The sequence below is a fragment of the Lepisma saccharinum genome, chromosome 11, assembly GCF_977018435.1.
Source record: "Lepisma saccharinum chromosome 11, izLepSacc3.1, whole genome shotgun sequence".
NCBI classification, from domain to species: domain Eukaryota; kingdom Metazoa; phylum Arthropoda; class Insecta; order Zygentoma; family Lepismatidae; genus Lepisma; species Lepisma saccharinum.
The window spans coordinates 4944328-4970357 of NC_139239.1; the positions used below are offsets into that span (position 1 = coordinate 4944328).

A 26030-nucleotide genomic window follows, 5' to 3' on the forward strand; every position below is an offset into this window, starting at 1 on the left:
ATATGAAATAGGAAAATGCCAGGAAATGTACGAATATATATGAACTTGTGAATTAAAATTTGTTAGCACATGTACTTATTTGTATAAGTAAGATATGTAAACATATGTACTTTAAAATGCACGTTTTTAAACGCTATTGGTATGAAACTCAGTTTTTATGATTTGATCTTGAAATGTTAGCAGTAAGAAAACATGAAATTTTATAATTACTAGGTGTCTAGTACTAAGTGATGGATTAGTACAACATCTTTCTCGGTTTTGCTTGTTGCTCTGTACAGGAAAGTATTGTATTTTATTTTTATATTTTTGTCAATAGCTTTTCTGTCTCCTTAGGTTAACCGCAACGATAAGAACGATTGATTATTGGATAAAATTGATACAAGAGGACTTACACAGAAAGAACCATGTGTAGCCTAGTATTGTAACTTGAAGACTCGACCACGCAAAGTACTTTTGTCACCCAGTAATTTATATATATAAAAATGAATGTATGTGTGTGTGTGTGTGTGTGTGTGTGTGTGTGCTTGTGTGTATGTTTGTTCCGGCATAACTCTCGAACGCCTGGAGCAATTTCAACCAAACTTGGAACACGTATCACTTGCAATCTGGAAATAAATACTGTGGGGGTAAGGCACCCCTGGCACCACTAGGGTAGGGGAGGGAAGGGGTGACATGTAAAAATAATCGAGAACCACCGATATTAAATTCCGCACAAAGAGACATCCGTGACTCTCTATATAAATTAATCTGAAAAACAGAGATGGAAAATGAAGGTGAAGGGAACTTTTGTGACAAGGAAGCTGGAATTCTTCTAATAGAGTGAATTTCGGTGGATCCGGACACACACTATACGCCCCTGTTTAGTACCATCAAATACAATAAAACAGTGAGATGGAAGGAGGTTTTTCTTTCTCCGACTGAACTTTCATCAAGGCTTTTACCCCCCTTAATCAGAGGGTCTGCGCACGCTATGGAAATAACATATTGCGTTTTGTTAATCCATATATATATTTAGAGTGCGGCAAGATAAAAGGAAAAATTGAGAAATCCTGGTAAGGACAATATATCCATTGGTCATGCTTTATGCGTCATGAAGGGTAACTTCATTCACCAGAAACTAACAATGAATTCTTGTTCAATTAAAACCCTCAACAAATTGAAAGCAGCCAATAAAATATTTCACGGTAAATTTGAAAAATCATTATTTTGCAAAATGAAAAAAAATATATATGCTTTATAATTCTCAGAACCTAATCAAAAATAGAACAGGTTGCCTTTCACAGCAAATTAGGTATTTATTGAGTGAACAGAAGCGGTAATTTGTACCCAGTATGTACAACCTGTAATCAGTTTCACGCTTCAAAGGAACACCGATAAATGTATTAACAGGGCGAGATAATGCCTGCATTCGTTCAATTACTCATACTTTCCGTCGTGACTTGTCAAAAAAATCGAGAAGGATATTAACAATGTTCACGGGTGCTTTATTCATAATTATTCCCACTTGCGTTTCGCGTCATGACGCATTGTTTCTCTAGGTCTCCAACATATGATACGCTTCTATTTTTTTTTTCGTTTCAAATTTGGAACCGGTAATGAAAACATATACAGAGTGTCACAAAATAATGCCTACACTCTTTGAACTTTAATAATGGAGAAACTAGTAAAGATGACTTGACTGGACTTTTGGCATTTGAGGCTGCAATATCTATGTTGAGCATGTGTGAGAGCACATAAGCCTTCTTTTGTTTTTAGTCCCGTCACAACCTGCTAAGCAGTAGTCATTAGTGAACACAAAATGGTAGAGGTGAGAAATTGCATGCAATTGCGACAACCTACGCTTCCCTTCCCGCAGAAACAGTATCTGCTATTTATCCATCTGTTCAGATTGCACATAATGTATTACTGATAATGGTGGTCATTTTGAACATCTATAACTTTAAGGTATATGACACCAAAAAAAAAAAAAAAAACGTTCCTGTTTGCTGTTATTGGTGTTCCTTTTATTGATATTCAAAGCTTGTGTATACTATTTTGGGACACTCTGTATGTTTTGGAGTCTCCGCAGATTTATGAAGCATAAAAGTTCATGGCATAAATGCTAATTGAGAACTTCGAACAATGTGTTTCAGTTCTTAGACAACTCTTTTAAGACCTGTAGAAGTTATTACCACATTATGGATAGATGAGTACATGGTCTGGGACCGTAAAGTCGGCCCTTTTAAGGACCATAACCTTCGGCCCATCTAAGGACAACCCACTGCGAACAGTCTTCAAGCGACAGCCGAAAAAGTCCACGACCACCATAGTACCAGCAACACACCACTACCAAAAGCAACACAGATCGAAGCTATGGAAACGATACTTCCAACACCAACCAACAAGATTGCTAAAATAATCTTCTATATATGTATATAAAATGGATGTATGTGTGAGTGTGTGTGTGTATATATGTTTGTTTCGGCATAACTCTCGAACGCCTTGAGCAATTTCAACAAACTTGGTACACGTATCACTTGCAAACTGGAAATAATATTTTTGGGGTAAGACACTCCTGGCACCCATAGGAGTGGAGTGAGTGACATGTAAAAATAATCAAGAACGACCGATATTAAATTCCGCACAAACATACATCCGTGACTCTATGCAATCCAGGACAACGAAAGTGTTTCTCGGGTTGTCTAACATTCAGGCTGTGTTGTGAATGGAATCCATTGTTTTCGTGACACTCCCAATGCGGTTCAAATTCAAGTTCATCACCTATCGCCGTGGGGGGGGGGGGGGTGTGAGAGGGGGTGAAAAATAAAATGCCACAAATGATCTAGGTTAGTTTCGAATCCATAGTTTTCGGAGTCGCTAAGCTAATTGGTGAAATTCACGATCACATTTAAAATTAGTTACATTTTACACAATAGTTAGAATTCATTATTTTCCTGTCTAATACAAGATTGGGATAAATAAATACCCGGGCAACGTCGGGTAATCAGCTAGTGTAAAATAAAAATGAAATTATTAATTTAAAAAAAGTAAAACATACGCAATATTTTAAAAAGTGACGAGTGATTTTTAAAAATATTTCTCTTATTAGTTACGTAACAGGTAATGAGTTAATTTTATACTATTTTTATAGATAACGGTGGAAAATATTTTTAAATTTACTATAATTCGTTCGAAAAGGGACTGGACTGTGATTATTGCAGAACTGATAAATGTGCAATTTAAAATCAATTTACAAATATAAACCTAATCCAGTATTGTTAATGGAAACACAAGTTGTAGTATGTTTTCACAATAAATCCGAAATGAAATGAACACATAGTGGAAATCCTAAAATAAAAATGAGTGTCTCTTGTCTGCTAATTGTACATGGGGAAACCCCCTCTCTACATACACTGAAACAATTGGAGCGTACTGAAATCAATTAATATCTCTTCAATTTAATTCAGTCACCAAGAGAAAAATGCACCTGAGAAAAAATGAAAAAAATAGGAGTAGGAGCTATTGCTACTTTGTTTCCTGTAATTGTTAGCTTGTGTGTAGACGAGCATTAACAAGCAGAAATATTAAAAAATAAATAAAAACTCAAAATGTAACAAGAGAGCCATTGCCTTCCAGAAAACTATTGAAAATGATCAAAATGACACAAAAATTACAAACAAAATGGCCAGTGTCTTTTGCTAAGCAATTCTTTCATGATACACATTTTTATAGTTTCAAGTAATTCTTCAACATTTTTTTAACGAAAGACTTAAAAATCGTGAAATTCCTTGTCGTCGTCTTGCAAGCTGAAACTCAGTTGCAATATTCGACACCATTTTCTGCTTGTCCTCACATACTTCACACGAGTCATCTCTTCCTTAGTATGAATTCATTTTAGAGCTTGTCTCGTTTACAAAAACGCTGCGACCTTTTTATTAGTAGATCAGGCAACTAGAAATATGACCAATTTTTCTTTCTGCGGGTTAATTATATTCGCAGGTCACGTTTTCCAGGAACGTGCTGTGTGGGATTCTTTGTCCTCAAACGATAACTCATATTTTCCAGGAGAAACTTACGTGATTTTAATGTTGTTCAGAGAGAGAGAGACAGAAAGAGAGAGAGAGAGAGAGAGAGAAAGAGAGAGAGAACTCCGTACATGAAGCGGGTTGGAAATGTACTCTTTTCACATTTGCCAAAGTCAGGCATGGCTGCTCATCTGCACGAGAGCAGGTCTCCAGTGTTTCAGGAGGCAGATCACATCGCAACAGATTTACATACGGCGCTGGCGCCAGTCCCCTTGGCAATTACTAGACGAGAGAAGCGGGAATAAATAGCCGTTGCACTGCTTTGTGTTGTTACGTAGTTCAAAATTGCATGATAATTTGCGCACTTGAGCACTACTGGTTCTGGGATCATGCATCTGTGTGCTTCATGTTCTATTATATTATATCTGGAGTGAGAATCCGTCGTCGCCTTGCAATCTAAGGGTCCAGGGTTCGACACAGTGGAGGCACATAGCAGTTCGGATCCCACTTTAAACTGTAGGTTCAGTCCCGATTAGTGCATAAAGTGGACTTAAAATCAATCAATCAATCTAAATATACAAAATCACAAAAAATACTCTTTATTACTTTTCTCAAGTTACATCCTTGAAATTTTTTGTTGGACACGTGACCTTCTTGTTCCCGCCAAGTTACGCGTATACCATGTTGATTGAGAATCATGATATATTCATCATTAATTGAGGAGAAATCATTTCGTACACAAGAATACGTATTTTACGTCTAACACCGTGGCGGAGTGGTTATCACCCCGCTAAGCCTACAGAGGTTCCGGGTTTCGATTCCAAGCCTTGGCATGAGTGTTCTTTGTGAGTGTCCCTTCATCAATTTCACCATATGTTCACTCATACTCATCTTCGATATTTGCTAAAGTGGCAGAAAACTCAAGTAAAATAAACCAAATTAACCAATCATATTTTAGTTTATTAGCGTCACTTCTCTGTCCCTTTTGGTTAATCGCAATGATCAGAATGAATGATTATTAGATGAAATGGATGAAGGGACTTTTCTCCAATCAGGGGAACCTGTTACGAATTACAGATAATACCCACCACGCCCAGGCCGGGGTTCAAAACCAGAACTTTGGTGGCGAGAGTCGACCACTTAACGCAATCGGACACATAGCCGAATATACGAGAAGATGTGTGTGTGTCGCAGTTACATTTTCAGTTACAAAAACCAAACGTTTAGTCCGCTACGATTACACTGCGTAATCAATAAATGCAGTGCGAATATTTATATTTATGGACAGAACTTGCTTAGCCGTTTTTAAATGAGATGCTACGTAAATATGAATGGTGCTACATTTAAGAGGGGCCTCCCCGATTGCGCAGTGGTAACGTCGTCGCCTCGCAATCAACGAGCCTCTGGTCCGATAACCGATGGAGAGACATAGTGGTTCGGATCCCAATTTAAACTGCAGTCCCAGTCCCAATTAGCCTTTCTGTGCATAAAATGGACTTAAACAAAAACTAAAAACTCATTTTAGAGTGAGTGGTTAATCCCTACATTTTAACTCTTTTATCGTCTCTTTGTGTATGGTAATACTTCCACAGAGTACCACCACTGTTAGTTTTGTTTCCCGACAGAAGAAATAAATTAAAAATGATTTTTGTAACGGGTGAAAATAGCCTAAGTAGTGATTTTCCTGGAAACTTAAATTCAATAAATAGCTCGAGAGTAATTTGTTCTTTCAAGTAGGGAATTTTATTGGGAAATTGTACCTCTAGAATGTATATTTTATTCAGTTCCTGCACTAGGCTAAGTAAATGATTGATTGATTCGGTGTTTTAAGTCCACTTTATGAACAGTAAGGCTAATCGGAACTGGAACTACAGTTTAAAGTGGGATCCGAACCACTATGTGCCTCCACCGGATATTTAACCCTGGACACCTTGGTTACAAGGCGACGACGCTACCACTGCGCCATCCGGGAGGCCCTAAGTTAAGTAAAGTACTGAATGATGCGAAAGGTATGGAACTTGAATATTAATAATATGAAAATTTTAAGATACTCAGAGTTTTCTTCATTATATATAATCTTCTATTGATACAATGTTCAATAGAAACAAAAAAATCACTGTAGTAAAGTTTAAGTGAAAATGGTATTACAAATATTGAAATAACCTAAGGAAATAAAGAGCAAAGAAATCAATCCATTCTGGGTCTCATTAACAGCATAGGAAAACAAGTGTTCACAGGTTTGACATTTATTTCTTTTCTTTTTCCTTTACTATTGAATACAATACTTGTATTACTGAATACTTCTTCCTTTGAGCTGTGTATATTCATAAATTATTTACTACTACAAACGACGAGATAATACAGGAATACATATACATACATTAGTTATTAATATTTCCAAGTGCTTTTTTTCCTCAGGTGTGCGATACGACGAGATAAAATTAGTCATAAAAATTATGATATTGGTAGAAATACCACATAATATAATGTTGATAGCTAATGCAAGGTGTGCTGTGTTTTTGCGAAGAGCAGTGTGCATGTATGTGTTGTGTGTGTGAGAGATAGACGGGGGAGGGATGTGGGATATACAGTTTATGAGCATGACTAAATGGTGACATTTTAGTCTTACACAATTTGTAATATCCTAGAAGAACTAAAAACATGGGTGCGGTTTCGTGATAGTTTGCACGTGAAAATCGATAAGAATTCATTTGATCCTCAATAAAGTTTTAAAAAGTTCGCATGTGAAACCACCTAATAATGTTTCCCGTATATAATATACCCCTGTATACATTGACAGAATATTCGTACAACAAATATAAATAAGATATTTTTGCTGAGAGAAAAATTTCTGTTGTACACCTGCATTTATTTGAACCTGATCATCCTAGTTCGCACAAATCATTCGATAATGAATACAGGGAAAACAACTACATATTAAGTAGGATTGCTAAGTACATTCAAGATTAGTTTCGGCAGTGTAATTACACGTAGTTTTATACCTTGTGGACACAGAAACGCAAGTCTTAATAATGCAAATCAGTAAACCTCACAACAATGTTGTACTAAGGAACAATGCGTATGCAACAAATTGATTTGTCAATATATATTGCATAAACTTTTCTGTGTTTTTGCTTTTAAAAATATCGCGTCAAGGCTTCATGAATATAACTCTTTCTCGTTTTGAAAGAGCCATACTTTTCAATATATACAGTGGCGGATTAACGATCTTCTCTTGTGGGGGGAAAGTCATGAGGTATTATTTGTCATAAATGCTTGTTTGTTTGTTTGAGACGTGGTTTGCTAGAGTAAATGCTTAATTTCAGAAGTCAAAAGTGGGGGATGGGAAAATCACTAATTTCAGATAACAATCATCATTTGCTCTCCATGCTAATTTGTTAATTGATCATTTATTGTTAGTTTTGAGGTTTTGGGTGTGACCCAAACGGGTGGGAGGAATGTTAATCGACCGATTCGATAACAAATGGAACTAACCAAAATTTTGCTAATCAGTACAGAGTTACAACCCTATGATTGTTTTTGTAACATCTATGTCTCTTTCATCATCATCCTATTTATGACGTGCAATATAAATCAATGTGAAAGAAAATTAACTAAATTGCAACTAATTATCCTCAAACATAAAAATGTAATGGGAAAAGCCACCTCATTACAGTGAGCAATTAAAAACATAATTATGGTACCATTTGTAAGTGGATTTTAGAACCGCAAGCCTATTTTCTACAGAAAATTAAACGTAATAGGGAATGTTTATTTTCTGATACGAATTAAAACTTGTAATTATATATATTGTTGTTATTTATCTCCCACTTTAGGCTAATCGAGATGATGAGGATTAGTGATGAAGAGATAAAACTGATGAAGACACACCATGCCTAGATCGGGACTCGAACTCGGGAACATACGAAGTCGACCACTTAACAGAGAGTCACCGAGCCTATCATTTTAGGATATTTTCAAACATACATGGAGGTAGGGATTTCACATTGTTTTCGTTAAACTAGAAATTAGTGAAATATATGTAAATAAGCAAATCTGAATAACGTTATAAATTGTACACAGACAAAAAAATACATAATTATTTTCTGCATTATTCGAAGATTTGCACATTTAAAAATAAATCTAATATTTATTTTAGAACCAAAAAGTTACCTTCAAAAAATTAAAAAATCAATGTAAATATTTTAAAATATCTAACATACATTCGAGTAGTAAATTGCTTTCTCTCGCTTGGCCAAAACTGTATGTATGTATATATATTTACACACACACATACACACACATTAATACAGAACATTGTTGTAAAATATTATAAAGCGAAAAATGAGAAGTTAAAAAATAATTCTCATCCACTTTCTGCCATATCGTGTCCTTTCTGAATTTCTGTTGTATTATTTGCGTCCACCATGATCAACAATGGCCATCCTTTTTCAACAATGGGAGGTTTGAGCAGCTGTCAACGAACTCCTTTGGACCGCACGACTGTTGGGTGAAATCTCGTTTGATTGTCCGAGTACATGTACAGAAACATTTTCGACACACACCTCGACCTCAGAAAGTGCGTAAGGAAATTCTTCCGATCAGCATATGTTACGTATGCGTGCGTTAAGGCGTGACTCGGGCACACCCCTTCGGTACCATAGACATAATCCAGAGGCACGGCCCAATCTGATCGTACAAACAGGTGGTAGTCTGCCATGGCGGGCGATTGGGGTGTGTTTCTGGATGGAAATGTCCTTTGGCGATTTACCTAGCGTTAAGGTAAAAACAACAGTTCTTAAACGATGAAGGAGTTATCACGGAGACGGGGAGATGATCTGGTATCCGCGAGACATATGCTCAATGGCGGAAACACCGAATGTTGTAGAGGGGTGGAAGGGGGGTTGGTTCCACCCCGGAAAAGGTGTCCTAGGTAGGTGTTGTTACAGGGGGCGGGTGTCGAAATGGTAAAAATAATTATCCACTTACCTTTAGGAAGCGCCAAGACTAATATAGCCGCCAGAAGCAGATGGATGGAGGTGTGTTCTATATGTGTTCGATCACTCATTCTTTCAGCAGGCACAGTACCCCACTCAGTCCTTAAAGGCACGTCTTAGTTGGCTTTTGTTCCTCCAGATTTGGCCGTCATAACCTATGTTATTGCCTACCGCTTCTGAGGAAAGGTACGGACTTCCCCACAATGGTAGAAGCTAGGCAACGCCAATACCTGTTACTAGCGCCTCCTGAGGGTCCTGGATGAACACAGCTTCCAAAGAAACATTGGTCAGCACGCGGTGATGCAACGATCTTGGAGAAAAGAAAGGAGATGCTTTTGTTTTCTTTGGAAACAAGAAGGGAGGCTGAAGAATTGAGGAGATGTATAAACCGACACGGATATCCCCAGTGGTTGGTTTCGGGTTCTGAAGAGCGACCAGCTGAAGGTGCGTCCCCCTCTCGAACCCCGGGAACCAGAGGGAAAAGTGTGTATGTTTATGTCCGCGATCAATACGGTCCTCTGCGCATGCGCCGATTTGATGCCCACAGCCAATGGGACGCTGCTACTTAACCCGGGCAGGGCTTCCTCTGGCCGCCATTTCTTTGGGTTTGTAAAAGTTGGGTGTGTAGGGTGAGGCGGAGAGGGGGTGGGTGGCTGTAACCCTTTCCTGCCATCCATCAGGGTACACGCTTCACTCATATCTACAGCTACCCAGCGAGACCCTTAGGCACCTTTAGCAGTGAATGCAAACTCTACAACCAAAGTAGATATTTAGGGCGACCGTAGCTTCTGTTATGTTTGGAAGTCAATTCAAATCTCTCGCTGGAAGTTTATACTTGTAGGTTCAATCTCTTGGCGGAGACGGTAATGCAAAAATTAAACTCAACGGTGCGTTAAACTGAAACGCATAGTTTAATTCTCATCACCATGGTCACGATGTACACGTCTTTACATTTACTTTCTTGTAAGCGTGATGTGTTCCTGAAACATATAGAAATTCTTTTTATGAAAAGCTAAAGTGCTTCGTCTGCATATTTGATCATTTTCTACCTCCCCATTTCGTGTGAAGGTAGGGCCCCAGAGATCCACAATCTGGGCCATTTCTGAAGGTGATGTGATCAACACCACCCTCCGGCTGCGTCTAGCCCACTTAAGGTACCCATTTATTAGTGGCTGGATGAACCCCAGAGCCGCTCTACGAAATCTTGCAAGAATTCCCACCTGAAATAACTTACCCTGGAATTAAATCCCGAAGTACCGTGAACCAGTCAGACGTCGTAGGCCATATTTAGACTGTATTTCGCATTTTGGTTGTTAATTGTCGCGTCTCAATCTCTTTATACAGGCTCGGACATGAAAACCGGCCCGCCACATCTTCTCAGACATTCTCAAACTATTATTTCTTCTACATTCGCCCATTACACTACTCTCCCAATCTGTCCATGTCACGTCACCCCTCCAGCGGTATTTGCGTCTGTTCTTGTTTTTGAAGCACATTAATTTAGGGGAAAGTTTTGTTTCAGACCACGTTTTTCGTGCTCAACTCTGTAGTTAATCCCAACAGCAAGAATGAATGGTGATTATACACGGAACGGAACTGTCACTTGCTGGCCAGGAATCGAACTAACAACGTTCTGTATGCCGGTGATCACGTAATGAGAACTATGAAGTTAAAATGCTTCGTAAATATTTACGTCACTTCCTGCCTCTTTCAGCTAATTGCGACCATGAAGATGAAATGACGATTACATGAAATTTATGACCTCATAAAAGAGTCGACCATTTGCTGCTTGACCATTCAACCATCCTGGTCTCCGAGGGAATCTTAATATTTAAGACTGTCAGATTGTAATCAAGAATACGTGGCTTTGTAAGTGAGAAAAATACTAAAGTCCCTATCACACGGAACTGGATTTCTAGTAGGCCCTAGTTGACGCTGAAATTACTTTCTTGGTAGAAACCATGGCCGCCTGGCTGACTGCTTGACTGGTTTTGAGGAATAGGACATGTTCTAATTGCTACTATCTTTCCTCGACTGGATTCTGTGGAACAGCCAATCAGAGCAAAGTTTGGCCACGTGAAGATAATCTGTGAGTGTGCAAAGGAGCGTTTTTTGTCTGTGGTTTCCGAGTGCTGGCTGTTTATGTTATAGTTTCTCAATTTCTCGATAAAGAAAGCAAAGAGATGATGTGCAGTGCATTCGTGTTCAATTCATTAATATTTAGGTATTTATGCAAAGCGATGAGATGCGTACGTGACAAATATGATTAGCTGAAAATGAAAATCCTTATTATTACAATACAAGTGTATTAATAAAGGTGTGACTTTTTTTGTGAATGAATCCTGCGAATCTCATGTATGAATAACGCAAATCCGAGTTAAAAAGCTTGTTTGGTACTCATTGATTACCATGCTATTTTTCGAGCCAATCTCTAGTTCATACTTTTCCTTTTTTCAATAAAAGAACAAAGCAGTAATTCCACTACAACGTTCTTCAAATTGCTCGTCCACCTTTAAGCCGGCTTTAGACGAAAGGATTTCCATTAACATTTTTGCTAGCATAAATGCCACGTAAATGCTTCTACAAATCTTATAAGAGATAGTACTTTACAGTTTTGCACCAAAGCGTTTCATGGATTATTTCGGTTAGCTGTTCCAATTACAATGTATAATACATACGGTATGCGCCAAAATATACAGTACTGAAACTCGCGCATCTCGAACACGTGGTTGCGTTTGTCGACGGGGTATAGCTCCAGCTGCACGTGTTCGCAGTAGTGAAAAGGAAGTTGTGTTGTGCAGTTGTTGTTGGAAATGGGTCTCTCGACGGAGGAAAAAGTATTCACAGTTGAGCATTATTTCCGCTCATACGGAAGCGGCCGTGAAGGTGGACCTAGTTTGAAAAAGGTGACTGGTCTATATGCAACCCAAATGACAATCGTCCACTCCACATGCCCTAACCTAACCTAACCTTAGGTTTCCTGACAGTTATGCAACCCAAAAGGCATGAATGTTATTTGGGTTGCATATAGACCAGTCACTATATTGTAACATGTTTTATACTTTTGTTCATCTTTTCATTTCAGTACTGTATATTTTGGCGCATACATCACGAAAGGCACGTCGAGTTACACCGCGTATGGTGAATGCACGGTGTTTACAATTCAAAAAGCTAACATATTCTTCCATACTTGTACAGTAAACGTTGTAAAGTATGTATTTTATCAGCGCCATTCTTCTCTACCTAAAACCATTTAATACGAAGCGATATTCCTCTCGGTTCAATAGTTATCGTATTTTAAAAGTGTGAAGTGATACGTTGTCTACATCTCACGCGACCGCCATTATGTCAACGAAAGACTATCGACAAGTACGGTGTAACAAGTGCCGTGCGAGGCGAAACCTAGCAAATACGTAGCCAGTCCAGCGTCAACTAGAGCATTCCTACTGGATATCCAGTTCCGTGTGATTGAGGCTTAAGACTTCTCCACGAGGCAGCTTTTTGAGGACGGAGGCTTGCCAAACTGCTTTTGGTTGAATCAGCCCATCAAGTTTCATGTTGATAGCTAGCAGTGTTCTTAGCCGCCGATAACTGCTTCTTGCAAGCCAACGAGGCTCTGGCGCCTAGACCCATGGCCAGTACAATCCTTGGTGAAGCTTGTGTTGTGTTGTCCGTATATGTTTGTAGTTCATCATCATCTTCGCTTTACAGAAAAGTGACATAATCGCGACGTAAAACAAATCACATCAATCAATCAATCGGTGGTCTAGGACGTTAACTAGCCGGCTTTCGATTTCGCTAGCCTAGATATGGATATTATCTGTGAATATCAATTCATCAATTTCATATCATCACTCATCCTCATCGCCACGATTACCCAGAAGTGTAAGAATATTGACGTAAAATAACAAAAATACTTTGACAGCTTTGTAATTTATCTTGTATATCGTCTGGACTGAAATCTTTGGGCAAAACCGTGGCGTCACAAACGTGTATCAAATCTGGTACACTCCGAACGGTTGGCAATGCTATCTTAAAAATTGAAACCGTAATGACCTTTAAAACAACCTACAGTTAATTCTAAACTTGAGACACATTGTTATGATTTTCCATTGTTTTTTTGGACGCAATTCAAAATATGATAGGACGTGACGTCATACGAATTAAGCGTCCCTTTCGTAGTAACGATTTTATTGCAGTTCCTTATTTATACATAACCTCGTTACTGCGAAGATGTGAGCATCAAACTTGACTGGCGTGCAGAAAATCCTTAATGGTTGTTCCAAGCAGATATCCCTAGTATCAAATATCGTCACTACCGAATAATGGTGAATGCCTTTATGTTATGCTGCCGTAACTCATAATACATAACACATAATGTGGCCTCTCATTACGTAAGACTCGGAGATTTACGTTTTCTTGTACAACAGAAGAAATATCTTTTGTGAACAAAAAAAAAAAATCTGTTATTGTGTAACGCAGTAAGAATGTTTTATTCATCCACCAGGAAATCACTTTATCATCCGTCCACAATTGTTGCAAGGTAGCAAGTTTCAAGTTTATATAATCCTAATTAAAACAAAATATTCCGTCTGATTTGGTTTAAATCTGTAGAATGAGGTGGGCAACAATTGCTTTCAATTGAGAAGCACATCATTTCGAACACAAAACCTTTACTTTTTCAAATCATTTCACCTGATACAATAATACGAGGGTAAATCAAAAAGTAAGTTACATCTCCGTGTACAAAACAAACACAACACATTAAAAAGAGAAAAAAAATATTGTTCTTTGTGATTGTCCCTCATGAATTTAATTCAATTATCACTTATTCCCATCGCCGCGATTAGTCAAAAGTGTCAGGAAAGCAACACTGACAAATGACAATAGAAAAATTGAAACAGAAAGAATAATAGATACCCTTATGTCTAAGCGCTCTTTAGTTTGATTGGTACCAGGAATGAATTTCGATTTATTTAATTCGTTATTTTAGTGCATGTCTTCTCTTTACTCAACTATTTATTGACTTATGTAAACAATGGAAACAATATGCTTTTCATATTTTCCATAATTGTAAGTTTTCCTTCTTTTTTCATGGAGAAAATATTTTTTTTCTTAAGGTCAGACGCTTCCTTTACAATCTATGATGAATTTAGTTATTATTTAATAGGGCTATCGAGAGTGTAAGAGTGTGTTCTACTTCTACGTAGAATACACCGGCCACTTCAGTCTTGCAGATCAACGAGGCTCTAGTTCCTGGCCTACAACCAGTATAGTCCGTTGTGGATTAGTGGTGTCCTGTACTTGTCTTTACGTTCGCTGAGTGCCCTTTACAGCGTCATCCTGTAAGTAGGGTATGGAGATTTTATCCTCGTGGACAATATAGTGTTCTTTTAGTAATTGGCAAAGGGGTCCATCACAGTATTAGTTTTAGAAATTGAGCGAGGAAGTCATAATCAGACATATTTTATTTTCATGTAAGGGCTCCTGTCATCAGCTTGTTTTTTAATTAATTAGGCATTTTTCTGTATTATTTGACAGACATAAATAGCCTATGTGCTGACGTGTTCATAATGTGAAAAATTGATCAATCAATCAATCAATGATAGGCTTATCAGCCAATCAAATTATGTCTCTGGAGTTGCGTTTGGTTTGATTGAATTCTGTTATTTTCTACGTCGCTCTTCTCCAACTTTTCGCGAATTGTGACGAAGAATTTGAGTGATCATGATATGATGAAGGGTCAAACACAAATAACACCCATGCCCAGGGTGGAATTCGAACCCGGGAACTTGAGCGTCGTGTGTTAGCCACGGAGGTCTAAGTTACGTCATAACAGGCAGACACCTTAACACTTTCAGGTGTCTAGGTTCAGGGGCCTGTGCTGTGTGTTGATGAGTCAGCTTTTACTGATTGGTACTTAGAGTACTAAAATTTCAGATTTTACCAGTAATTTTGATTCATCTGAGCTATTTTGACTAACGTATTATACTCTAAGAACCTCACCCGCCACTATTAACACGAACTATTTACTTTTGCTAAATAAATAATATTTCAAAATCTACGGTTATTTATGTGTACCTAAATACCTTATGGTGGACAGAGAATGAATATTTCTCGTGAAATAAGAAACTATCCAAGAGCTGGAAGTTGGCAGAGCTCAAGATTCCAGCGTCTTCTGACTTCCACAGAATCTGGATAAATGTTCGATCTATTTTGTCTTCGAAAGTTTTCGCCAGAACAAAAAATACCCTGGTAGCCTGTTGCATGGAAAAACGCAACAGTTGACTGGCAGTTTACTTTATTGAGAACAACAAGTTGAAACCTGCAAAAGTTAAAGATCTATTGAAGTGAGGGGAGGTGGGTTATAGATAGTAATAGAGTTTTCAAGCTTCAATGATTCCAAATGGATGCAACCGGCATTATCGCCTCTTACGGTTTATTACATGACATTGATTATCTTAATAATTGAAACCAATCATATATATCAATTACACAGCATTTAATTAAGACAAAGGTTTAAAACGTGGTGGACTGCTATCTTAATACGACATATACACACTTGATCTCGATTGGTGAGATACTTTGTGAGAGTGAATCAACAGAAATTCCACAACCGATCTCACTTTAACATTCGCCATCTTGAGGAGAAGTACCGTTGCTCGTATATAAAAGAGTTTGTTCCCAAGCAACTGGCTCATCAACGCACCTCGCAAAAACACACACACAAGAAAAAGAAGCATCTACTGTCCAAACAATAGCGCCTGGCTTTATCTTTTCTGAACTGGAATAAGGTATTGGATTTAGTTTTATCTCTGTAATAATTGTATTCTAATTGTGGTTTTAGATTTACCTCTGTACCTCCAGTACATTAGTTGTTTACATTATAAGTATAAATGTTATATTTTTATTTTTCTACTGCAACAGTGATTTTCAAGAAGTGTAAAGTGTCAATTGTAATATATTTTTTTAAGGGTTTGTTTGTAAGAATGGCCCGCAAGGCCGAAACACTCCCTCTAAATAAAGACGATATTATTGTTATTATTATTATTGGACCTTGAAATATGAAAAAAATTCGTAAATTGAAAACAAAGTTCCTAATAGGAATAGGTGATGCTGTGTAATACATCTCGATATGGTTGTGTTTTTGTATGGGGATCTACAAAAACAAACTTACGAGCACGCCTAATATAATGATCAGTACATAATTTATATATTTAATTAATTACTGCCTCAAGAGAGGTAAATCCTCCACTTATAGAAGGCAGGCAATCATTGACACAAAAAGTAAAAATATAAACAGAACCAATAGAACTAACATACATACAAACATACACAGACCGATAATACAAGAAATCAATTACATTACAAAATAAAAAACACTCAATTAACAAATCGGTAACTTTCACTTGTCTCTCACCATACAAGAACAAAGAGTTTCGTAATAATTACATATATTGAATATATACATATATAATTGCAAAACATAGAGGAAAAGGTCTAAATATGGGCTCCTCTCTTTATTTTGTCATTTTCGGAGGAAAGCATTTAATATATCAAGCACCTGCCTTTAAAATACATATATATGAAATATATACTTAAATGTAATAGCATGCTAAAAGTATAGAAGGTCTCCATTTTTTTTAAAGAAAAAGGAATTTCCAGAAAATGGTAAAATCATGTATTTCGAAATGGTGGTTTAAATATGGGCTACCATTGACAATATCATAAAAAGCAATTACAATTTAAAGAAACAGTCATTTATGACTAAAACATTATAAAATTCACATTTATGAATAATCTAATGTTTTGAAAATCACGCAGAAGGGGAAAAAATCGAAATTAAAAAAAAAAGATCCAAATATTTGTTTAAATGTTATCTCAACATGGACGAACAATTGAGATAACATAAAAGATCAAAAGTAAACAATGAAATATATTCATTTTTCATGTAGCAAGATGGAAAATGTTCCATGTAGATGACAGTGTCAGTCTATAATTTGCAGAAATCGCAAATATACAGATCTTTGTCCGCCCCTGCACACTCGTTGTGTGCCCACAAAGAACAGGATTGACACATCACCCACAATTCATTAGGACGGTCTTCAGAAAATTTTTCACTGCAAAACATGCACTCGGCATCATTATCTTGTGGCTGTATTTCTCCGAAAGGAACTTCAATATTACTTTCGTCACTTTCAATCAACTGCATCGTAGTGACGGCCTCTTCTTCACATTCATCTGAATCGCTGCTGTCCGCATCTTCCTTGAGTTTCGTCTTTCGTGCTGCAAGGTTTGATGAACCCTGTTTGCAGAGGATTCCTTTTGCTTTCTTCTTTTCTTGGTCTTCTACCAATGACTTTCGTTTCAAATCTCCAAAATCCAAGTTCCGCTTTCCCTTTTGTAGTTCACTTGCCGACCTCTCCATCGATGCAGAAAGAGCAGCCTTGTAAAGAGATCTCGTAACAACAGAAGCCATCGCAACCTTCGGACCTCGATTACTCGCTTTCTTTGTGATTGATGGAATAGGCGAGATATCGAATGGGCTAATGAGATCTCTCGACATTCCTTGATGATTGGTCTCATCCTGCATGCAATGTGGAACAGAATCTATCGAGCCTTCTGGCGGTGTTCGACCTTGCTGGGTTGATCCACTTGGTCCAGGGATTGCGTCGGGTGGCATCTCAGCTGATGAGCACGTCTTGTCAGATTCCCTTTGAGCTTCAATGAAGTCCACCTCGGAGAAGATATTTTTATTCATCGGGTAGATTTCTGTTGTTCTAAATCCATTTACTGCAACTTCAGACCTTCAAATAAGCTTTTCCAAAAACCTCCATCATGTCGTAGGGAGTGTCAGGTTTCTGATTGTGACGTATCCACATCCGCACTTCCTCGCTATAGAACACCTTCAAGGATCCCATGAAAGGTTTATCTAGCGGTTGAAGCTTGTGCGTTGAGTGCGGAGGCTGTGAAATTATGGTTAAGTGGTTAGATCTGGCAATGTCAATCAATGACTTCCATATTCCTAACATGGGTGTAGTGTCCATCCAAGATAAGAAGCACTGAGGAGTTTGCTGTAGGGACCACTTTTTTGATGAAATGGTTAAGCCATTACGTAAAACTGTTAGCTTGAATCCACCCAGATGGATGTTCGAAACCAATAGATCCCGGTGGAGCACCTTACATGAGCAGTTCGGACATGATCTTCCTTGGAAACACGATTGTTTCCAACCCTGAACGAGAATAAAATGCTAAACATGAGCAGATGTCGCAGACTTCATTTCTGTTGCTTTATACAGAATCTTTTGCATAAAAAAAATCCCCGAAAATTTATTCGAGAAACTAAAAACCAGAAGGGAAATACACAATTACAAAACAAGAGGAACAGCGAAACTTGAACTCTTCAAACACTCACTGGAAATTTTCAAATCGTCTTTTACACTTTCAGCGGCAAAAACATGGAATGAACTTCCGCCCTCCATTACCTCCCTCCCCAGTCCTAACAAATTTAAGAATAACCTAAAGAATTTTCTGTTAGATGAGCAATATCTCTGTTCAAGCTCCCACGAGTAACACTACACAATACAGTTTAGATTACATACGAGCCTCGCCAATCCAATCCAATCCTTGACAAATCTACAACTATATTGTAATATTTACGTATGCGTTGTTCTATCGTACCTCACAAAACTACCATAATCATGTACATCAATCTCAACATCCGTGCGTGAATGTCCTGCTCAGAAATGTTTAGTATGTGTGTTTTAATGTGTGTGTGTGTGTGTGCGTGAATGTGTTTTTTTCCTCTCTTTCTTTTTTACGTGTTGTCTTCATTTTTTATTTTTTTTAAATCTCATCTTTGTTCTTTCCTTGTAACCATTTTATTTTTTTTTTTTTTTTATTTTATTGTATTTTCTTCTCTTTTTAATGATCTTGTTTATGTACACTAGGTAAATGTCAAACGGGGTTAGGTGGGAGAACAGCCACAGGCTGAACCTCGCCCTTTAATAAAGAAAATTTGAATTTGAATTTGAATTGAATTGTTGGGAGGGCGAAAACTGCACTAGCACTCATGCAAACAATGATTGTGACTGTAGCCCCCCTCCCCCCTTTCTGCTTATGCAAGTGCAGCGATTTGCCTCTTTCCTCTCCTTACGATGACGTAAGGTACTTTACTTTGCACTATCGTGAGACCTGTCTCGTCGACATTACAAATTCTGTCCGAAAGAAATTTGAACCTTTCGTAAGCTTCATCAAGAAGTTGAAACAAATTCTGGCCGTTTTCTTTGTTAAAACCTAGAGCTCTGGAAAATGAGGTGCCACTCGGTTTTCGCATAGACAAGACATCGCTGTGACGACGAAGAAAGATATCTGCCCATGTTCTTCTTGCCTCAGCTGACCGGAAAGGATGGGGTATGTTGTTCTTTTCTGCAACTTGATAGGTAATTCTCTTCAGATCGCCAATTGTAAAACCAAAAAATCTTTGTTCCGTGAAAAGCAAATATGACACAAGCAACTTCTCCAGTTCTTCCCCTAAGATTGTCTTTCTTCCTAACTATATTTTTGATGCTTCAGCCGGCGTCTTGCTAAGTCTTTGCAACGTAGAACGAGGAACTTTATGAACAACGGCCGCTTTATCACAACTCATTTTTCTTCGATCTTACGTCGGCTATGGCACTCGCCATATCATCTTGATTCCATATCTTTCGTTTTCCCTTCCTTTCGTAGCATGGCTTTGTCCTGGGCATTCTAAAACAAAAATAAACATTTATTAGTCTTTGTTTAAGTATTACTAATATGTAGCCCATATTTAGACCATCACGCCATTTGTCTTTTTCAATTTATTTTCGCTCTCTGTGGTACATATTTCACAAAGCAATCATGGCATTATAAAAGCCCACATTTGTTTTATGTACCACTAATATCATAACCTATACAAAACAGATGAGATTTCAGAAAACGTTGAGTTAAAACATACCTGCAAAAAGTTTTCGGAGAACGAAAATCTATAACAGCGTCCAAGGCCAAAACGAACCACCACTTTCACTTGCGAAATGGCGCCGCAACCTTTGTCCTTGACAGATAACCAGTTTCCATAGCCTCCACCAGGCTGCAGCACCCCGGAGCGCTGATAACTTCAAAACCCATATTTAAACCATCGCCCATATTTAGACCTTCTCCTCTACTAGAAGATAAAGTAGAGGTACCAAAATGATTACAATGTATTTGTTCATCTACTTTTATTTCAATCATTTTTTTTGTAAAGTTTGAAACACAATAATAAATCTTAGCTCTAGTATTAATTGAAGAAGTACAATAAATTGGTGTTAAGCAATGACATAGTTGTAATACGTAGAAAGCACGTTATTTCAGAGCCTCTCATGGCGAAACGTGTGTCTCGAAAGTTATTGAAACATCACTACGTTGTTCGAAATATTTTTGAAACTATATACTAAAAAAACAGTGGTGTTAAAGGGACAGAGAATGGTCCCAGTTGATCCACACCACATTTTGGTCAACATTTAATCTTAGTGGTGCAAAACTAAAAAAAACAAAAAACACTTTTTTGTTCTCATGAAAAATAAAAAAATAGAAGATATATTCAAAATAAAATGTTTACAATAGATGAACGCAGAATTGAATAGTAAGCTAAAGTTTGATGTAACTCGTTTTTATGTACATCTACTGGTTAATTCTTAAGTGAAGTCCAAACTCGAGTATCCATAATTTTTAATCCGATAGTAATCCGGTAGTACATTCGAGCAAAATCGATCGTTGATTTTCAAGGTTGTGAACGGAAAAACGTTATTCCAGGGGGAAAAAACAATGTTTTTTTTTTTTAGTTTTACAATTGGGCAAATAGAACAGACTTGACAACCTACGTTAGTGCCTTAACTAAACTTTGTTATTGTTATTAATTTTGGCTAATTTGCAAAAAAGGGGATGAGTGATGATATGATGAAATTGTTTAATGGACACTCACAAACATCCATGCCCAGGTCAGGATTCGAAGCCGAGACAACTGACGTCGTAGCGCGATGTGCTAACCACTCCGCTACAGGGACTGGCAATTAAACTTTGTGACTGGCATTAAGTTCAGTTGCCAACCTCCGTGGCGGCGATGTTAGCACAGCGCGCTACGACGCCAGAGGTCTCGGGTTCGAATTCCGGCCTGGTCATGGGCGTTCTTTGTTGTTATCCCATCATCAAATGCGATTAGCAAAACAAGCAATTAATATTAATATTATATTAATTTCATTAATATAAGTTTGCAACAACTGAATCCCTGTCAGTAGTTGTATTTGTCCTATAACCAGCGCGATAAAATATGAACCCCCCTCAAGCAGATTTGCCTACACTTAAAACAAGCTCAACATGCTCATATGAGCTTTTTGCTCAAGTGTGGAACACTGTCTAATCCAAGATTTTTGTAAAAATGCCCTCAAAAATTTCCTGAGAAAGTATGACCCCTCTCAGATTGATTTGCCTACACTTATAAAAGGCACTTCTGTGAGATTGTTGTCCATAAATTTGTCAAAAATATGCCCCTCTTGATATTTTTTTTGGCCACACTTAAAACTAGGCCAAGACACACCCACCTACACACATATATACACATACATACACACCCACCCACACCCACCCACACCCACACACACACCCACCCACCCACACACACACACACACACACACACACACATATTGATCTTGACTTTGATCTTGACTCTGACGTTGACGTTGACGTTGACGTTGATGTTGACGTTGACCCCGACGTTGACGTTGATGTTGACGTTGACGTTGATGTTGACCTTGACCTTGACCACACCCACCCACATACATACCTACACCCACCTACACCCACCCACACCCACCCAGATGTTTTCAATGCGGTCCGTGCTTAGGCTATATAAAAGATTTTGCATTGCATATCAGCCAGTATTGTGAGAGCTGTTGAAGAGAAAGGTTGTGTTGTTGCAGTACTGCTCATATTTTTTAAACACAAAAATATTGCAGATTTGTATAAATTGAATTACAAATCTATTTGATTTAATATACAGAATTTTTGACAACCTGTCATAGGTTTATTAAGTATAGAGTTTTGATTTGAACCCCAAGAAATTTTATATAAATACCAAAGCCAAAAATATTAACACACATACACATACACACACACACACAAAGCACAGTGCTGAACCCAACTGATATTTTTTATTAAGTATAGAGTTTTGATTTGAACCCCAAGAAATTTTATATAAATACCAAAGCCAAAAATATTAACACACACACACACACATATACACACACTCACACACAAATCACACTGCTGAACCCAACTGATATTTTTTATTAAGCATAGAATTTTGATTTGAATCCCAAGAAACAACAACAAAAATGCCAAGTCAAAAATATTGCAATCAGTGTAATAAAAATATATCCAGCCCCAATTGGGCTAAGCACCAAAAGATTTGTAACCCAGACAAATACAGAACTCCCACAAAAATATGCCCTAAATGCCATAGAAAATATAGCATGGAATATTTCACATATAAACATAAAGATACTTGTTCTGCACAGTCATCAATATTGCCCCCACAACCATCTACATCTGGTCTGAAAAGAAAGCATGAAGCACCTGTTAATGCTGGACCTGCAAAGCAGCCACGCTATGAGCCCATCCATAGCAGTTTTAATGGCCAATTAAGAGATTATCGGTTTGTATCAGAGCCAAGATGTGGCATTAAGAATTTTTTGAACAGTAAAAAACCTGATGTGCAGGCAATTCTAAATGCACAAAATGGCTCTTATAAGCTGTCCCTCAAATTGTTTACACAATATAAGAAACCAAATGGCACAAAATTTACACAGCCCCACATAACAGAAACTGTACCGGTATATTCAAATGCAAATTCAGACAAAATAATAAGCAGTTTGATGGATCAATTGAATATTAAACACACTGAATTTGCAGCAAAAGAGTCTGGATGGAGTCTATGCGGCTCTCCACACAAGTTATATGTTAATATTTCTGAATTCAGCCCATTACAAGGATCTACATATCTGCCATTACCTGCCAATATTAAAAACAAAACAGCCGTGGTTAATATAGAAAATACCGACCAGAAATGCTTTTTGTGGTGTATATTAGCTGCTTTGTTTCCAGTTTTAAGGGATCCAGAAAGAATAAGTTATTATAAACAGCATGAACATGATTTTGATGAAGCAATGGAGGGTTTAGAATATCCAATGTCTATTCAGAATATTGATAAATTTGAAAAAAAAGCCAGGAATATCAATGATAAACAATTATCTATTAATGTATTTATTTGTTCCACTGGCCGTGGCAATTGCTTGATAGCACCTCTCAGAATCAGTACAATTGATGATGATTCTGCTGTTCCGATTGATTTGCTCTTAATTGAAGGGGATGGCACATATCATTACACTCTGATACATAATCTTGAAGCTTTAGTCAGAACACAACTAGACAAATCCAATACAATATTCAAGTTGTGTAGAAGATGTTTAAGTGTATTTGATGGTAGAAAAATGGTGAATGGTGTTTGTGAAAAGAATGCAGAAATTGCTAAAAACAAGTTAATTGAGCATCTAAAATACTGTAAAAATCATAAACCTGTTCATATGGTGATGCCAATGCCAAGTAAAAATTGCAAATTCAAAAAGTTTGAAGCCTTGTTGGAACACCCAGCATATATAGTCTGTGATTTTGAATCAAACCTCAAACCTCTTGCATTCTGCAATCCAGATCCTGAAGAATCTTCAATTACACCATACCAGCTACATGAACCTTCCAGCTTTTATTATGTGGTTGTACAGGATGGTGTTGTTAGTAAAGAATATTCACACATGGGACCAGATGCCATCAAAAAATTTGCACATAAAATAGAAAATGAGTGCCATGACATAGCATCTAATATCTTATTAAAATCAAGGCCCATGTTGCCTTTAACAGAGAAACAGATTGAAGATTTCAACAATGCAGAAAAATGCCCGGTATGTGGTTCTGAATTTTCAGATACAAAAATCAAGGTGAAACACCATTCCCATACAGATGGTAAATTCAAAATGGCCCTGTGTAATAGCTGTAATATTAAGATCAAGAGACCAAAATTTGTCCCTATATTTTGCCATGGAGCATCCAATTATGATTTCCATCATCTGATCAGATATGAGGGGTTTGACAAGCAGAATTTAAATATTTTAGCTGAAAATGATGAGAAATATATTGCTATTAGCAAAATAATTAAAGTTAATGGTGTTCCTATTCACATAAGATTTCTTGATTCTTACAGAATTTTATCTGCTAGCCTGGCTACACTGGCCACTCAATTATCTGATGATCAATTCAAAATCACATGTGCCTTGTTTCCAAATCAGGACCTGAAATTAATTAGGCGAAAGGGTGTATATCCATATGATTATGTTACAGATTTTTCTAAATTTGATGAGTGTTTTTTGCCACCACAACAAGAGTTTTACAGCAAAATCAGAGGATCTGGAATCACAGATGAAGATTATCACCATGCCCAATTGATGTGGAACAATTTAAAATGCCAGACATTTGGTGATTATCACATGGCATATTTAAAACTTGATGTGACCCTCTTAGCTGATATATTGCAGGCATTCAGAAAATCTTCTATGCAAAATTATGAGCTGGACCCAGTGTATTTTTACAGTGCCCCGGGCCTAGCATGGGCTGCAATGTTTTTAAACAACAAAAAGCAATTGGATCTGATCCAAGATCAAGATATGTATCTGTTTATGGAGCAATGTATAAGAGGAGGCATGGTGCAATGCTCTCAGAGATATGCCAGAGCAAATAACAAATATATGCCTGATTATGATCCAGCACGGCCATCAAATTATATATTGTATGTAGATGCAAACAGCCTCTATGGTTATGCTATGATGAAGAAATTGCCACATGCAGGGCTTGAATGGGTTGAAGATTTCAATATTGAGGATCTTCAGGATTTTGATGACAGTAATTATGGCCTCTTCTTAGAGGTTGATCTGACAATTCCAGATAATTTACATAACAAATTTTCTGATCTGCCCCCAATTCCTGAGGTTCAGTGCTCACCTGGCTCTAAACAAAAGAAATTGATGATGACTCTGGAGCCAAAACAGGATTATGTCATATATTACAAAAACCTCCAGTTCCTGATGCATCATGGTGTCCAAGTGAGCAAAGTTGGCAAAGTTTTGAGGTTCAGGCACTCAGAATGGTTGAAATCATATATTAATACAAACACAGAGCTTCGAACATCTGCAAAGAGCCAATTTGATAAGGCCTTGTTTAAATTGATGGTCAATTCTGTGTATGGCAAAACTATTGAAAATGTCAGAAAACATACCGATGTTAAAATAATTACTGACCCCAGCCTGAGCAAAAAATTGGTTGCAAAGCCTAATTTCAATTATAGAAGAATTTATGATGAAAATATGGCACTTTTCAACATGAAAAAAACAAAAATTAAGTTTGATAAACCTATTTATGTAGGGGCTGTGATATTGGAATTGGCCAAATTACACATGTTAAAATTGTATTATGATGTGTTGAAACCTTTTTATGGTGATTGTGTAAAATTGATGTACATGGACACTGATAGTTTTGTTCTTGATATTCAAACAGAAGATGTTTATCAAGATATAGCACAGCCTGCATTGCTTGAATATTTTGATACCAGTGAACATACAAGAATTCAACCCCACAACAAAAAGGTGCCTGGCAAGTTAAAAGATGAGACACTTGGTGATGTTATTGTGGCATTTGCTGGGTTAAGTGCCAAGATGTACAGTTTTAAAACATGTAGTGCTGTTGTCAAAAAAGCCAAGGGCATTGGCAGAGTAACTGTGGAAAAAGAGCTCCAATTTGAAGATTATAAAAATTGCCTCAAATCCCAGAATTTAATCAAAACATCAGAAAATAGAATTCAGAGTGTGGATCACTTATTGACTAGCAATATTGTAAGAAAAGTGGCTCTGGACCCACATGATGATAAGA

At 37.4% G+C, this 26030-nt stretch overlaps 1 protein-coding gene across 1 annotated transcript in view; it reads right to left on the bottom strand.

Annotated features, from left to right (window-relative positions):
• nAChRalpha6 (nicotinic acetylcholine receptor alpha6) overlaps positions 1 to 9353 on the bottom strand; it is a 395829-nt gene extending 386476 nt beyond the window's left edge. Inside the window, exon 1 of the mRNA XM_083130645.1 lies at positions 8994 to 9353. Within this exon, the coding sequence (XP_082986771.1) occupies positions 8994 to 9072 (79 nt within the window). The 5' untranslated portion in view covers positions 9073 to 9353. The remainder of the gene's footprint in view (positions 1 to 8993) is intronic.
• Between the last annotated feature and the right edge of the window lie 16677 nt (positions 9354 to 26030).